The sequence below is a fragment of the Malania oleifera genome, chromosome 2 (genome assembly GCF_029873635.1).
Source record: "Malania oleifera isolate guangnan ecotype guangnan chromosome 2, ASM2987363v1, whole genome shotgun sequence".
NCBI classification, from domain to species: Eukaryota; Viridiplantae; Streptophyta; class Magnoliopsida; order Santalales; family Ximeniaceae; genus Malania; species Malania oleifera.
Genome location: NC_080418.1, coordinates 111,508,771 through 111,524,843, shown reverse-complemented (window position 1 = coordinate 111,524,843; position 16,073 = coordinate 111,508,771). Strand labels below are relative to the sequence as shown.

At 35.4% G+C, this 16,073-nt stretch overlaps 1 protein-coding gene across 1 annotated transcript in view; it reads right to left on the bottom strand.

Annotated features, from left to right (window-relative positions):
• LOC131147986 (uncharacterized) overlaps positions 1–10,164 on the bottom strand; it is a 35,778-nt gene extending 25,614 nt beyond the window's left edge. The window contains exons 1-2 of the mRNA XM_058097693.1: positions 9,670–10,164; positions 973–1,997 (exon numbers count right to left, since the gene is read on the bottom strand). Coding sequence (XP_057953676.1) covers positions 973–1,997; positions 9,670–9,990 — 1,346 coding nt within the window. The 5' untranslated portion in view covers positions 9,991–10,164. The remainder of the gene's footprint in view (positions 1–972; positions 1,998–9,669) is intronic.
• Positions 10,165–16,073: the final 5,909 nt, after the last annotated feature.

The following is a 16,073-nucleotide window of genomic DNA, read 5'->3' as shown; positions in this document are numbered from 1 at the left end:
TGTGTAGAAAGATATTGTTAGCACTTCATTTCACATAGACTGGATCCATCTATGCAAAAGTTTTACAACTATTTGAGAAAGAGAAATTCACTAAGCCATTTTATTTTTCATTTTCAATTATCTTCTTCCTTATTTTGGGATAGAAAAAGAAATTTATAAAAGAGAGAAAAAGATTATACAAATAAGAGGATACGAAATCCTCATAATGAGAAAAAATAAATTACAATATATAAATAGTTCCAATTCTGCTGAAAATACTCAAATAAAATGTATTGCGTCCCCTTAAAACAGCCTGGACTAAAAGCCCAAAGAGATGCCAAGTAACAAATCCTCCCAAAGCAAAGCTGAAAACTTCTTTCCATTAAAATATGTGCAATCTACTCTGATCAGATTCCCCACATAACAGCATAGAGGACACAACTTCCACAATGTTACAGCATCCTTCCTCTTCCCAAACCCAATAAAAGAAATACCCCAAAAATCATCCGTGATCTTTGTACACACCCAATCCTCTCTGAATAACCCAAACAATCTATCCTCTACCTCCCAAAAAAATGCACAATGTAAAATAGAGGAGACACTGTCCCCAAACTGAATTATGTATTTTATACTTTTAATCTTTTCAATCAATATATTAAATTTTTATATGAAAATAATATATCCAATATTAGAAGTTCTGTTAAATTAAATTTCTATACATTTTTCTTGTGCATAAGACAGTCTCCAAACTGAATTATGTTCTATTTTATACTTTTAATCTTTCAATATATATATATATATATATATATATATAAAATTATTATATGAGAATAAGACGTCCAATATTTGAAGTTCTATTGAATTAAATTTCTATGCATGGTTCTCGGGCATAGAACAGAACTAAATTTTTTTCATTAGAAAAAATTATTAACTGCAAGTCAACAAAGTAACCACATCAATGAAAGAAATAGTTGACAGCCTGAGCATAAATACCTGTCTGAAACAGAAACCTCTGACTGCATGTTATTCACCTTGGAGTTATTTTGACTCTTAAGTGCACCTAAGGAAAGATCTGGTAGCAAAAAGCTACCAAAGTCCATCTCTTCCTTGTTGTTAGTTGAGGCGCAGAAGTTTACATTTGCATTCTGAGCATCTGACCGGGCAGAATCATCACCAGCTTGTTTCCAAGAACTATTAGAAGGATCTTGCCCACTAGTTGAGTTTGTGAAATCATTCCATGCATCAAATGAGTCATAGTCCTCAATAACTATCTTATTGTCAGTTTTGCTGCTAGTCTGCCATTGATCATCTTGAATCCAATCATCACTAGTAGAGGGAATATTTGACTTACCCACTGGTCCACCATCCTTAAATTCACCTACAAATGGCTGAACCTGACTGGATATGCTGCAGTTCAAATTATTCCATTGTTCATCTTGAATCCAATCGTTAGTTATGGATGCAGGAGTCAAATCATCTTCTGGATTTGCACCTTGTTTATCTTTTCCAAGTCCAAATACGGTGTCCATATGAGCAGAAATATCAATATCTGAACCCACCAAAGGGTCAAATGATTTGGAGTCTTCGCGAGTAGTCCCAGAACTAGCAGATTGAAAGTCTGCCTCCCAACTAGAATCAATATCGTCATTCCCACCTCCACTAGACCTCACTGCTGTGTCAGAAGGTTGAACAGTCTCAAACAAACTAGGGCTATTCTGAACTTGAAATGCAGGACTCTCCTTACTACTGATGAGTGTGTTTGGGACCAGCTGCTCTTCAGATGCATTAAAAGCAGTCTCTCTGTTTGGTTCAGGGAAAAAATTGTCAATGTCATCAGACAAATTTGGAGAACTTTGACTCAGAAGTGATGCCTGGTTTGAAACAGTTGCCCCAATTTTCTCTGACTCAGCAGTCCATTTTATTTCTAAATCTAAAAAATCAGCTAACGATAATTCATCTTTTGATGCACTCTGCTCTCTGTTTAATTCATTTCTGTCAACGGGTGGCCCCACTGTTTCCTGCAACACAGATTAATTCAACATACAGCAAGCAATGGTACAAAAAAGATTTTTTGGGGGGAGGAGGGGAATCCTACTGATATAATCTATTATTCATAATATATATATATATATATATATATATAAATACAAAGAAGGGCAAAAGACACTGACCTCCCCTAAGATTTGTCAAAAAAACACAAACAGCCCCTTGTATTTTGCAAAAATCAAAGTCTTTTGAGGAAAAGTTTGTGTCTTTTGGCAAATCTCAAGGAGGACTATGGCATTTTTGAAATCTTAGGGAAGGGCAATGGAATTTTTGAAACCTCAGGAGAGGTCCCTGTCTTTTTGCCAAACCTCAAGGAAGGTATGTCGTTTTCCCAAAAAAGAATTCTTATTTTTAAATTTTCGGGCAGATTGATCTTAATATAAATTGTATTACAGATTTGTGCAGAAGGGGAGCAAAACACCTTTCCCCCTTTATTTTTAATTTTGAATAATAGCATAATTCATATGTTCCTTGAAATTTTACATGCACAACCTTCATAGGCATAATCTCTACCATACTAATTTCAAAAGGTGTGAGGTTCAACATTGATTTCAGAATTTTGGAGGAAAGGGGAGTTTCTACACAATTTTTATGCATGATAATAACATACTACTTTATCAAAGAAATGAGCAATGCTATACATACTGATTCTTTGTACTCATTTTTTTTACTAAGTGGTGTTGCATTAATTATATTCTGTGTTAACAATTAATTATAATCAAGAAGTTTTTAGAAAAGGTGGGACCATATAATGAGGGGACATAACATACAAATAGCAACATTATTGAGTAAAGAGTGTTGAGTAGGAATCGGCATAGGAGTAACAGTTCCCTACATAAACTCCTCTTATGGGAGGATGACTACGGGAAATACCATAATACTTTCTTTTTCTTTTTCGATAACAGGAAAATTCCAGAAACTTTCATAAGCGTAAAAGAAACTTTGATACAACATCTTCTCTAGGATCCTAGTTCGCTTTAGGAGACTCAATCTACAGGCTATGTCAACAAAAAGCCAACCTAGACTAACTACCCATGTGTCCTGCTTTGCCACTATCGCACTTGATCCTCTCTTTTCCTAAATTTTGAATTTAAACAATATTAATTTTCTTCTTTGGTCTTCCAAAAAACGATATAAACACTAAAGCATGTGCACTTTGTGAACAAAGTAGTATTATATAATATAAATGTGGGTATGCCCAAACCGAATGGGCAGCTGCAATGGGGACCCCTTTGCAGGCAAAGAATCCAACAAAATATGCATTTGCATTATGTATTAAGAATGAAGAATAAGTAATAACAATAACAATAAGAAGATAGGTTTTTGTGGGATTTTCAAAATTTCCCCTGGAATCTTGTTGACAAAGAATTTGATGAACTAGTCAATTAGATGATTGCTTTTCATTCTTTTGTTCTTTTGTTCTCACCCTAGATGGGATGTTTTGAAGACGGCCGCATGCAACGCCATGTTCACGGAGGACGATAATCCTGAAGGTTCCTGCAGTTTTTGAGAAAGTTTGAAGATTAACTTATAGTGATTGATATATGCTCAAGAAAGGGGGGTTCTGTTTTCTTTTTCGTAGAATCCAAGACTTTTGAATTCTCAGTTGAGGAGGGTGATTCTTATTTCATGTTATGCATTGTTGAGCGAAATCGATACTCTCACCGATCAGATTGCAAGGGCAAAGAGAGTTCAAAACGTTTGCTAGCTATTGTGGGGGAGCTAATGTCCAATGTAATTCTTGGTAATTTTGCACGAACATTCAGAGATGGTGAGAAAGTATTTATTTTGCAATTGGGATCCAATGCACATGGTTGTTTTTTAATGATCTCAGAACTTATACAAGGCCATCGGAAAGGATTTCTGGTGGTGCCAGAAGGAAAATTGGGCAGTGGGTGGAGAGGGTTTGGATTTCATCTACAAAAAGTCATTGCTCTTGAGACGTTAGCCAGCAAACAGACATCCCAATCTGCGCTTAAACTTATAGGGGAGAATTCCAAAACTTTTCTGTTGACAGCCGTGAAGGGGGGTCGGAGAGATGATGGTGGTAGCAAGAATGGAAAACAATTAATGCCATATTCTCAAAATTCAAAATTAAGAAATCATTGTCACGATATACGTGTTTGGGTACTGGGAAGGAACAAGCAAAATCAAAGGCTACTATTTTGGTTGAAATTACTGTGAACATTAGTGGTAACACAAACTCTTATGTATCTCTGAATATAAGACTGATTGCATAGTGGGCCGGATGGAGAATGGGAAGTAATATGGTCCAAAGTTAATCAAGCTCAGGAAGTGGGTTGTACAGAGAAGATCAAGGAAAACAATAAAAGTTTTAAGCCCAAAGCTCCCTTCAAGCCAAAGCCCATACCTAATCCCAAGTCCATCTCAGTCTGGCAGCCCAAACCAACACAAACCCTTCAAAACAATAAGACCCAGAATCCAGAATCGTCATCTTCAGCCTTGGGGAGTTCAGTGAGAAGGGGCAATGTTGTGGTTCTCGATTCGAAGCAATCTGAAGTTGATCACCAAAGTGCGTCAATGCTAGCCCAATCGATGAAATCCTCCGATGACCCCGGAACTAATAGTATCAGCACCGATGAGACCGATATTGAGCTCTTAGACTCCAACGAGATTGATACGGAGCACTTAGGCTATGATGAGGCTGATAAAGAGTGCCTCGGCACCAGTGAGTCAGCAAACACATCCGATGGTGAGGAAAACTTGCAGCAAGACATCCAATTGATTCTTCAAGAACATTCCGGCAGTATTTTCAGGAAGTGGAGAAATTCTAAGCAGTGAGTGCTTGAGTTGTGAGATGGAAGAAGAGTTGCGGTTCCAATTCAAATTTCTTTGCCACCTGGTGAAGTTACAGAGGGTTTGGAAGAGCAAAACCAATAGTCCTTGGTTTCGTTGAAGCCTGCAGATATTTTGGAGGTGTTACCAGCTCAATTTGATGGGAATGATGTACTTGTGGAGAATTGGGCCTCGGACAACGATACAGAGGTTGCTGAGCTACCTAACGAGAGGATTTTGTTACCTTTAGCAGTGGAACCACTAGCCTATTCTTTACCCTTGACTATGGAAGGGCAGGAAGTTGTGGATGTGGAGAGTCCAATGAGGGAAGTACCTTATTCCGAGTGGTTCCAAAGAAGATTTAAAGGGTTTGACAAATTTCTGGGCACGTCCTTACAAGGTATGGAAAATCAAGTAACCACTTTTTTGCTGGCTGTTGAGGCTGAATTACATCATAAGGCTACTTTGGAAAAAAAAAGCACGTGACTTGAAGAGAACTGGTGCAAAAGGTTTAAGAGAATTGAAAGGTTTATTCAGTTCAATTAATTATGGTTCTACTTCATCTAGGCGCAGTGATATTAATAGGGAGCGGGCTTTCTCTGTTTCTAAATGAATCTGAAGATACTTTCATGGAATGTCAAAGGATTGAATGAGGTTGAGAAGAGGCTTCAGATTCGTAATATGTTGCGTACATGGAAACCTGATATTGTATGTTTGCAAGAGACTAAACTTGAATGGATTACTAGAGGAATTGTCCGAGTATATGGAGTTGTCCATATGTAGGCTGGTTGTACTTGGGTTCAAAAGGTGCTTCTGGAGGTGTTGTCCTGATGTGGGATCGAAGGGTAGTGGAAAAGGTGGAGGAAGTAGTGGGGTATTTTTCTGTTTCATGCAAATTTAAAAATGTCGATGATCAATTTGAGTGGGCTTTCACAGGTGTTTATGGACCAAATTTGAACAAGAGGCGTAGGAAAATGTGGGAGGAGCTGACAGGGCTAATTAGTTGGTGGGATTTGCCATGGTGCCTAGGAGGTGATTTTAATATAATCTGCTTCCCATCAGAAAGACTAGGGGCTGTATGTTATACTCGGGCTATGCATGAATTTTCGAATTTTATCTCTTTTCATGGGCTGATGGATATATCTATGGAAGGAGGCCTTTACACCTAGTCCAATTCTTCCTCCGCTTATAGAATAGATCGGTTTCTTTTCTCTCCGTTCTTGGTGGATCACTTCACTTAATTTTCACAGAGAAGGCTGTCCAAAATACTTTCTAATCACTACTCAATTCTGTTCAAGGGGGGGAGTCATCGGAGAGGTAGAACTCCTTTTCGCTTTGAAAAAATGTAGTTGAGGGGGGAGAACTTTGTTGATAAAGTGAAGGAGTGGTGGGCATCCTATTCGTTCCAAGGAAATCCTAGTTTCATACTAGCTAAGAAATTGGCAGCATTGAGGTTGGATTTAAAAGAGTGGAACGAGGCGGAATTTGGGAATGTCACTGTTAAGATACAGCAACTTTGGAACAAATTGAATGACTTGAATGTTAGACAGGAAACTCATCTTTTAATAGTTGAGGAAAAGTTAGAACAAGCTTATCTCCGCACCAATATTGAAAAGCTCACTCTTTTAGAAGAGATTAGTTGGAGGCAGAAGTCTAGGGTGTTACATTTGAAGGAGGGGGATGCAAATACCAAATTTTTCCATAGAATGGCTAATTCTAGTAGAAGAAATAATGGTCTTGAGAGCCTTGTGATTGATGGTGCCTTGTCTTCCAATCAAGGTATGATTGCTGATTACATCACTCAATTTTTCATGAATTTATTGAGCAACAAGTTAGTTGATCATTCCCAGATGTCTTAGTATTTCCAAGAAAATCTGGTGATAATGCAAATTGGCTAGATAAACCATTTGAGGAGGGGGAAATTTTTGATGTCATACAAAATTTTAATGGTGATAAATCGCCTAGACCAAATGGATTTACAATGGCTTTCTTCCAAGCTTGCTGGGAGATTCTCAAACTTGATCTTATGGCTGTGTTCCATCATTTTTTTGCTAAAGGCCAGTTTGAGAAAAGCCTGAATGCTACATTCATCACTCTCATTCCTAAAAAAAATGAAGCAATTGAAGGAAAGGATTTTCGCCCTATTTCGCACGGTTACGGAAGATATAATTTCTACTTCACAGAATGCTTTTGTGAGGAACTGGCAGATTCTTGACCCTGTACTTATTGCTAATGAATGCCTTGATAGTAGATTGAAAATTGGGGTGCCAAGGCTACTTTGCAAATTAGATGTTACGAAGGCTTTTGATCATGTAAATTGGGGTTTTCTTATGCGGTTACTAAAACGTGGTGGGTTCTCTGCCAAATGGAGGCGGTGGATTTTCTTTTGTATATCCATAGTTCGATTCTCCATTCTAATAAATGGCACTCCTTGTGGGTTTTTTGAGAGCTCTAGGGGGTTGAGACAAGGTGACCCATTGTCTCCTTTGTTGTTTGTCTTGGTTATCGAAGCCTTGGGGAGAATGTTGGATGAAGCTGTCCATGATAGTCACGTGTCAGGTTTGGTGTCGGGCGTATAAAGGGAAGAGCTTTGGTGGTGTCTCATCTTCTCTTTGCGGACGATACTCTAATTTTTTGTGACGCTGATCAAGATCAGATTTTGTTTCTCCATGTGATACTTATGTGGTTTGAGGCGGTCTCTGGTTTAAAGATAAATTTGGGCAAGTTAGAGTTGGTTCCTGTTGGTACGGTGTTTAATTTTGACTTATTCTTGCACGTCCTTGGCTGTAAACAAGGTAATCTTCCTATGAAATATTTGGATCTTCCTTTGGGAGCCAAATTCAAGGACAAGACAATATGGAACCCAATTTTGGAGATGATAGAACGAAGGTTAGCAGGGTGGAAACGTTTGTACTTATCTAAGGGAGGTAGAGTCACGTTAATTAAAAGCACTCTATCTAATTTACCCACTTACTCTCTATCTTTATTTTATATTCCTGCTGCTGTGGCTAACCGTATTGAAAAACTTCAAAGGAATTTTTTATGGGGTGGCATTGGTGATGAACCAAAATTCCATTTGGTTAAATGGGATACTGTTTGCTCCCCCATTTCTTCGAGTGGTTTGGGGATAAGGAAGGTAAGACAGTTTAATGAAGCTTTGCTTAGGAAGTGGTTATGGAGATTTGGGATGGAGAAGGCTGCTCTTTGGAGGCAAGTGATAGAGGTGAAATACGGCCGTGAATGGGGTGATTGGTGTACTAGGCCTGTTAATGGCCCACATGGTGTTGGCTTGTGGAAAAATATAAGTCGGGGATGGCCTTCTTTTTCTTGCCACATTCTATATGATATTGGAAATTGGTCTAAGGTGAAATTTTGGCAAGACCATTGGTGCGGTGAGACGTCTCTTGCAGTCAGCTATCCTGATTTGTATAGATTTTGCCGAGATAAAGAAGCTAAAGTGGCTGAGCTCATGAAGTTTGATAATGGAGTCTTGTTTTGGGATGTAAGTTTCTTTAGGGGTATGCATCTTCGGGAATTAGAGGCCTTGACCGGTTTTATGGATACCATATATGGTGCATCAGTGAAGGGGTTCGATGAGGATAAGATGTGCTAGAAATCTGATAGAGAAAAGGGCTTCTTGGTTAAAGGTTGTTATGGTATTTTAATGGGCTCCAAAGATTGTGGCTTTCCTTGGAAAAGTATTTGGAAACAGAAAATTCCATATAGAATAGCTTTTTTTGTTTGGACTGCTGCTTTAGGGAAATGCTTAACGATTGACAATTTACAAAAAAGAAAGGTTTGTATATTGGATTGGTGCTACATGTGCAAGTGTAATAATGAGACGATTGATCATCTTTTTATTCATTGTCCAGTTGCAATGGACTTGTGGGTTATGGTGTTGGGTTTGTTTGGAATGAGTTGGGTTATGCCGCAATCTGTAGTGGGACTTTGAGCATGCTGGCAAGGCAGATTTGGTCATTATCGAAATGGGTTTATTTGGTTGATGGTTCCTCATTGTTTATTGTGGTGTCTTTGGAGGGAGAGAAATAGTAGGTGTTTTGAAGATAAGGAAAGATCCATTTCAGACCTAAAGCTATTTTTCTTTACAACTTTGATGAATTGGTTGGCTGCTTTGCGAAACCAATCATTTTCTTATGTTTTTTATTTACTAGATTCTTGTAATTTCTGTTTTTGATTTGTTTACTCCATGTACACTCCTTGTGTACTTGGTGTTCATTTTTTATATCAATAAACTTATTACTTATCAAAAAAATAATATGCTATTTAATTTTTGGCCATAAATTATAGTTTCTCCAAATCTCCATCCAATACAAGACAGCAGTCTTTATACACACACACAACCCACCCACCACCCCATGGGAAATTCTTCAATTAATTTCCATTGCCCTCAATTTGAAGCACAAGAAGAAAAAAAAATGCAACACAAGAGATACACACTGCCCTTATGTGCATATAATTTTCCATTTAGACAATACAACGCAAGACATCATTTTCCATCATATTGGGACTGACAGAAATTATCACCGGGGCAATGTCCAAATGAAAGCCAAAATTAGATTCCAACTCACAAAAGCAAATTCTAAACTTATTGATTGAAAAAACACTCAAACTTGAAGTACCAAAGAAGCACTTATCAAAAACAATGTGATATACATCACCAAGCAAACAATGAATCAAAATTACATCCAATAACAAGCAATAATTCAATGCTCTGTGCAGGTATAATGCACATTTTAATGTGAAGGAGAGAAAATCCCCCCAACTTAAACGACAGAAGGACAGCAAATGTCAATAATTATTTGAAAAAATAAGCAAAAATACACTAACCGATCCGTCCAAATCCAAGGTCTCGAGCAACCACCGATACCCAAATGTTGATTTGAAGGCTATGGGATCCGGAGGAACCTCCTTCCTCTGCTCTGCTCCACAGTACAAGCAAAACTTCGACTGCAAACCCCCGAGAAGCGTCCCTTTACACTGCTTGCACCGAAGGTGAGGCGGCGAAGGATCGAACTGTGAGATCGACTCGGCGAGCGAAGGAAGGCTGGGGAGGGTAGGGTCATCCGGATCGTAGGAGGAGAGTCCAGCTTCCTTTCGGAGCAGGCTCTGGGCTTCTCGGATCAGATCCATCGGAATATCGAACTCCATTGTTGAAGCATTCGTCCCGCTGGTAACAGTATTAGGGTTTCTCTCCCCCTCTCTCTCTCTCTCTCTCTCTCTGCGAGTTCACTTCTTAGGCTTGTGATCGACCGGTGGTCGACAGGTTCACGGGTGGTCTGATCCTCTAGGGAGGATTTCTATATCCTTTTCAAACTCTGATGTACTGATGTGTAATAATTTTGATGGTTTTTACTCTTTTTTTTTTTTTTTAACAAGAATCCTCACTATTTTCAACAGTAAAGAAGTACTCTACTGATGTGTAATAATTGATGATTTTTTACTTTCTTTTTTTTTTTTTTTTGGTCCGAGTGTCATGGCGCCCTCAATTTATCCAGCTATATGATATATGATCATTGGTGACGTCACGAGGTACTCAAACTAATCTCTCTCTCACGCTGTTTGGCCCATAGCCAACGCAAGAGGTAAATTCAGGTTTTTATCCAACGAGGCAGGAATTGAATCTGGGCTTTATATTGTCAAGCAACCTGCTGCAGATCCCCCTACCACGCTTGAGGACATGGTTTTTTACTTTTTCTTTTTTTCACGTGAGAGTAAAATAAAAATAATGTAAAAAAGAATTGAAATTTGGAATGGAATCAAGTAGGTAATGGAATTGTATTTGAAATCTAATTACTATGTTTAGATAATTGTAGGAAAATAATCAAGGATAATGAATATTTTAATTTGAGAGGTGTCAAATTTGAGAAATTGTGTTAAGTTCCATACATACACACATGAATATAAAAATATTTTAGAAATGAAATCCCAATTAAGGCAATTGCCCGCACTAGAGGACATATTGCTCTACCTATATAATGTGTTAGGATCGTTGGAGGTGAAAGCATCCGTAAATGCTTGAAACTTTTGAGGATTTTTTTTGGTCGATTAAAGAACTAAATATGGTTTGAGCTGTGCAACAGGAGTTAAGTTATAGTAGGTAGCACATTTCCTGTTTTATATCCCTTTCACCATTCACAAGACTCAAACTTGAAAACTCTAATAAAAATTTTTCAAGTTTTAATTACTAGAACATCCTAAGAAGTTTGTAACATACTGCTACGAAGCTTGAAATGCTACAATTCGCACAATTTGCTTCTCTTCATAATTTTTTTTTTTTCATGTTAATATGTAAAATTCTAATCAGAATTTACCTTTAAATTTAGACTCGACTTTGGTTTTAAATATTTGGACTGAGAGTAAAGTTTTGAATTTTGATTAATTTTATAATATACAAAAGTGTACCTTATTTTTAAAAATATTTATAAAATTTTAATTAAATAATTATTGACCTAATGATTTGCCTTCATCCATTATTTTGAATTGATCGATAAAAGTTTAGATCTTCATTAATATTTTTACTATATTTCAATTGTCATGTCCAATAAAATTTTTATTGTAAAATAAATTTAGAAAGCATAACAATTATATAAAATAATTATAATATTTTATTTTTTATTAAGTATTTTTTTAATGTGTATTATTATGCAAGTTTATTGTCTAATCAACATTATTTAATTTAAAGACAAAAGTGAGCCTTTCTTAATCAACTTTTTTTTGTTTTTGATTTTTGGTTTTCGTTTTTATAATTTTTGACAGTGATACCAAACAACCCCTTAATATAGTTAGGGATAGTTATGAAATAGTTTGAAAATATTTATGGGTAGTTACAATAATATCTTTTAAAATATTCAAGGATAGTTACAGGAATTTTTTCTGAAATATTTATGAATAGTTATACGAATATTTTTTGAGAATGCTAAAAATTAAATCGAGAAAGGGTGAATCTCCTTCTAATAGTACACATTTTTTTTCTAAATTTAAAGAATAATATATTACAAGTATTACTATTATATTCTTTGGTAAAATATATGAATATTTAAGGGGCAATTATAAGGTAGTGCTTGAGCGGCTAAGTATTGGACCTTATGTTTTTATATGTGTAGATTGATATAAAATCCAATACAATTTTATAATATTCTAGTTAATATGTTAGATGTGTTGCACGAGATTTTATGTGAATATGTAAAATATTTTATATTTTTTTGATAAATTTTAGATAAATTTTAAAACAAATTAATAGCATATTTTCATAAAAGTTTGAATATTCAAAGTAATTTATAAAATGAATGTTTCTTTTAAAATTTATAAAAATACATACATCAACAAAAATACTATTATCACACCATGTAAATATAGATGTGAAAAATCTTTAAAAAAATATAAGATGTGATATGATGCAAATACTCTTATTAAAAATATGAGAAATTTTGAATTTTAATATTTACATTGATTAAATATTAATAAGAAATTTTCATTTTATAAAAATCATAACATATGACTCAACATATAAGAAATTATTTTTTATTTGCTTAACGATCAATTTATGAGCTTTTAAAATTTTTAAATTTTATTATTTGGAGACTACTTCTAGGTTTACAATTTCATTTCTAAAATTTATCTTTTGGAAATTATATTATCGTATTATGTTATACACTTTATAATAATTTTAAAAGACACCAAAGGAATTAACTATTTTATTTTGGGATGTACATTTTATTTAACATTTGTAATACCATTACTTTTATTTTATTTTTTGAATGAAATGGATTTTTAGGTTCAAAATAAAATCTTTAAATTTAGACTTATCTAATGTTATTGAGTTTAATTTTTTTAAAATGTATTACTTCTAATAATAATAATAATAATAATAATAATAATATTTCTATCTATAAAATTATTTATACTAGTTGTACTTTTATATATGATATGTGTATACACTTCCATTTTTTTGTACTAAATAGAACTTTTTTTTAGGTTCAAATAGTAAGGTGTCTAAATTAGGTTTTAAAGAAGGTAATATTTTTTCTGTAAAATGATTTATTTTATTCATAATTAATATTAATAATTTATTATAATAAAAATATAGATGAAGAATGTGAATATTGAATTTAGATTGAAAAATTCTTACAATTCCTCGTTGCTTTAATATTCTTTGATTGATATTTCGTTAGCAACATAAAATTCCAGCACCAAAGGGTACTTATTGTATTATTTTCAATCAGTTTTAATTACCTTTTAGTTTTAGTCACCAATGAGATCTTTTCCTATCTTGTTATTTATCTTATTATTATTATTATTATTATTATTATTATTATTATTATTATGTCAGTAGTTGGTTAATAGTGAAAATTTTGTGTTTATGATTTGTAGACTTAATATATGCAATTTTTATGTTTTCCATTTGCACATCTTGGAGTATACAATTTTTTTTTTCCAAAAAAGTACTGTTGCACTTTTTTAAAAATTTTAATCTAACTTGGATTCATACCCAAAATTGAATGTTTTAGATTTTTTTTTTTTTTAAATGCATTATGTTGTTTGTGTGGTTTCTATTGGTTGCAAGGTATGATTTAGAAAATTGTCTATGTGAAATAAGTCTACACAAAAATAAATAAATAAACTCAAACGTGTACTTCACTTGTGTAACACAAATTATTTTTGTACACACAATTGATTCCAAACCCAGATAAAGGAGCAGGGTTGTGTTAAGTATCAAACTGTTGTGATATGTGACTCATATAATTGAGTGGATGACATGCACAAGGAGAAAATATGGTGTAATAAATTTGCTGGGGCCTTACTGGGAGGAAACCATCGACTGTTTGTTTGTTGTCGTCAATGGTTTTTCTAAACATTCAAAGAAGGTTGCTCCCGACATCTTTTCGTTGATGGTATGACTAAAAACCATAGATGATTTGGCTTTTTTCGTTGACAGTTTTAGTTAAACCGTCGACGGATACACTCAGGGAACCAGCACAGATTTCAAATTTTGAATAAGTGGACATTAGTTTAGCTGGGGTTTGGAGGGAAGCCCTCTGAGAATTTTATGTATACATTATTCTAGGTGTATTTGTATAGTAAGAACATCATTGTAAGTGTCTTTTGATACCAAGATAGTAAAGTACTTTGTTGATTGCTCCCATGGACGTAGGCATTGCCGAACCACGTAATTTCTTGTGTTGTTTCTATTGCTTTCAGATATACTGTGTGGTAGTGTTATGTATTTGTCTTTCATTGATTGCTGCATTGATATTCCATATTGCAAATATAATTCATACAACAAATTGGTATTAAAGCGATTGTTGTAATGGCTTTGAGTACATCGTCTTCGAAATTTGACGTTATCAAATTTGGTGGAATCGGGAACCTCGATTTATGGCAAAGAAGGGTGAAGGATTTGCTTGTGCAGCAAGGAATGGTGAAAGTTTTGTATGGTGTTCAATCGGAAGGCATGGATGAAGCAAATTGGAAGGAATTGAAGGCAAAGACAGTGGCTACTATCAAATTGTGTCTAGCGGATGACGTGCTATATCATGTCATGGAAGAGGATTCTCTTGCGGCTGTTTGGCAAAAACTTGAAATTCGGTACATGTCTAAGTCTCTTACGAATAAACTCTTTCTTAAGCAAAGGCTATATTGGCTTAAGAAGGTGGAGGGTTCGGATTTGAACCAACACATCAACGCATTCAATCAAATCATAAGTGATTTAATGCAAGTTTATGTGAAATTCGAGAAAGATGACAAGGCACCGATGCTACTGAATTCCTTGTCTATGTCTCACACATATGAAAACTTGGTAATGATGGGGTAAAGAGACCCTGAATTTGGAAGAGGTGACAAGCGCATTGTTGGCCTTTCATTGAAAAAATAAAGTATGCGACGAAATTTCACATGGTGAATGGCTTATGGTGAACGGTAACTATGAACGTGGGATAGGAAAATTCATAAATGGATCGATTCAAAATAAATCCCGTTCTTAGTCCAAAAAGAAAAAAGGATATCTGGTGCTTCAAGTACAGTAAATATGGGCACATAAAACTGGCGTGTCCAAATTAAAAGAAAGAGAATGTTGAAAAGCAAGAAGGCACTTCAAAATCAGCAAATTTAGTTGTGAAAGGAAATTTAGAATACAGTGATGGTGACATACTTTCAGTTTCATCGGGATCAGATTGCCTCTCGGACTCTTGGATCCTAGACTCGGCATGTTCTTACCACATAACTCCAAACAAAGAGTGGTTCAGCATTTATAGGTCAATTAATTTAGATTCAGTTCTTATGGGCAATGATGTTTCATGTAAAATCATTGGAATAGGAAATGTACGAATTAAAATGTTTGATGGTGCTGTAAGAACTCTATGTGATGTAAGACACATTCTGAACCTTCAAAAGAGTCTAATTTCATTAGGCACTTTGGACTATAATGGATTCAGTTACAAGTTCGAAAGTGGAATTATAAAGGTGTGCAAAGGTAATCTAATGATGATGAAAGAGCAAAAGTTAGATGGAAACATTTATACACTGGTGGGTACTACAGTTGTAGGTAGAGCTGCAGCCGTAGATTCTGAATTTGATGACATTGTCATGTGGCATATGCAGCATAGGCATATCTCTAGTGACCCAAAGAATTATGGTATTTAAATAAGAGGGAGAAAAAAGGAAATTGTAAAGGGGGTCATAGCAGGTCCTCGTCGACGAATGCGAAGAGTTTGTCAACGAAGTGGCTTATTAGGATCATTGACGGGGACACGTGTCTCATCAATGAGAAGTTACAGAGAGGCTACTCTCAGCTCTGAATTTCATCGACGAGGAATAAGCACTCATCGATGAACTTCCTTCGTGGCCTCGTCGATGAAGTGACGTGTCTCGTTGACAAAGGCTAGTGTATAAATAGCCCTAAACTCGGATTTCAACGCAGATTATTCAAGAAAAACCAGATTTTCTCTCTCCTCTTCGGTTTCTCTCCCTTCTCTTTAAGATTCTGGATTCATTCTTCGCCAGATCGACGATCTGAAGCTGCCACAACACTCCTGGGGAGGTTCTCTTCAAGACTGCCGGAGTGGATCGTTGGTGGGGCTAGCTTGGACTCCATCCCAAGTTCAAGGTAAGACTTCTTATTTAATGTTTGACTTTCCTACGGTTGTAGAAAATGTAATAGTCGAAGAAATACTGAAATTTGTTTAGGGAGATGTTATTTTCAAAGTGTTGAACGGGAAACCCTGCGGGTGTAAGAC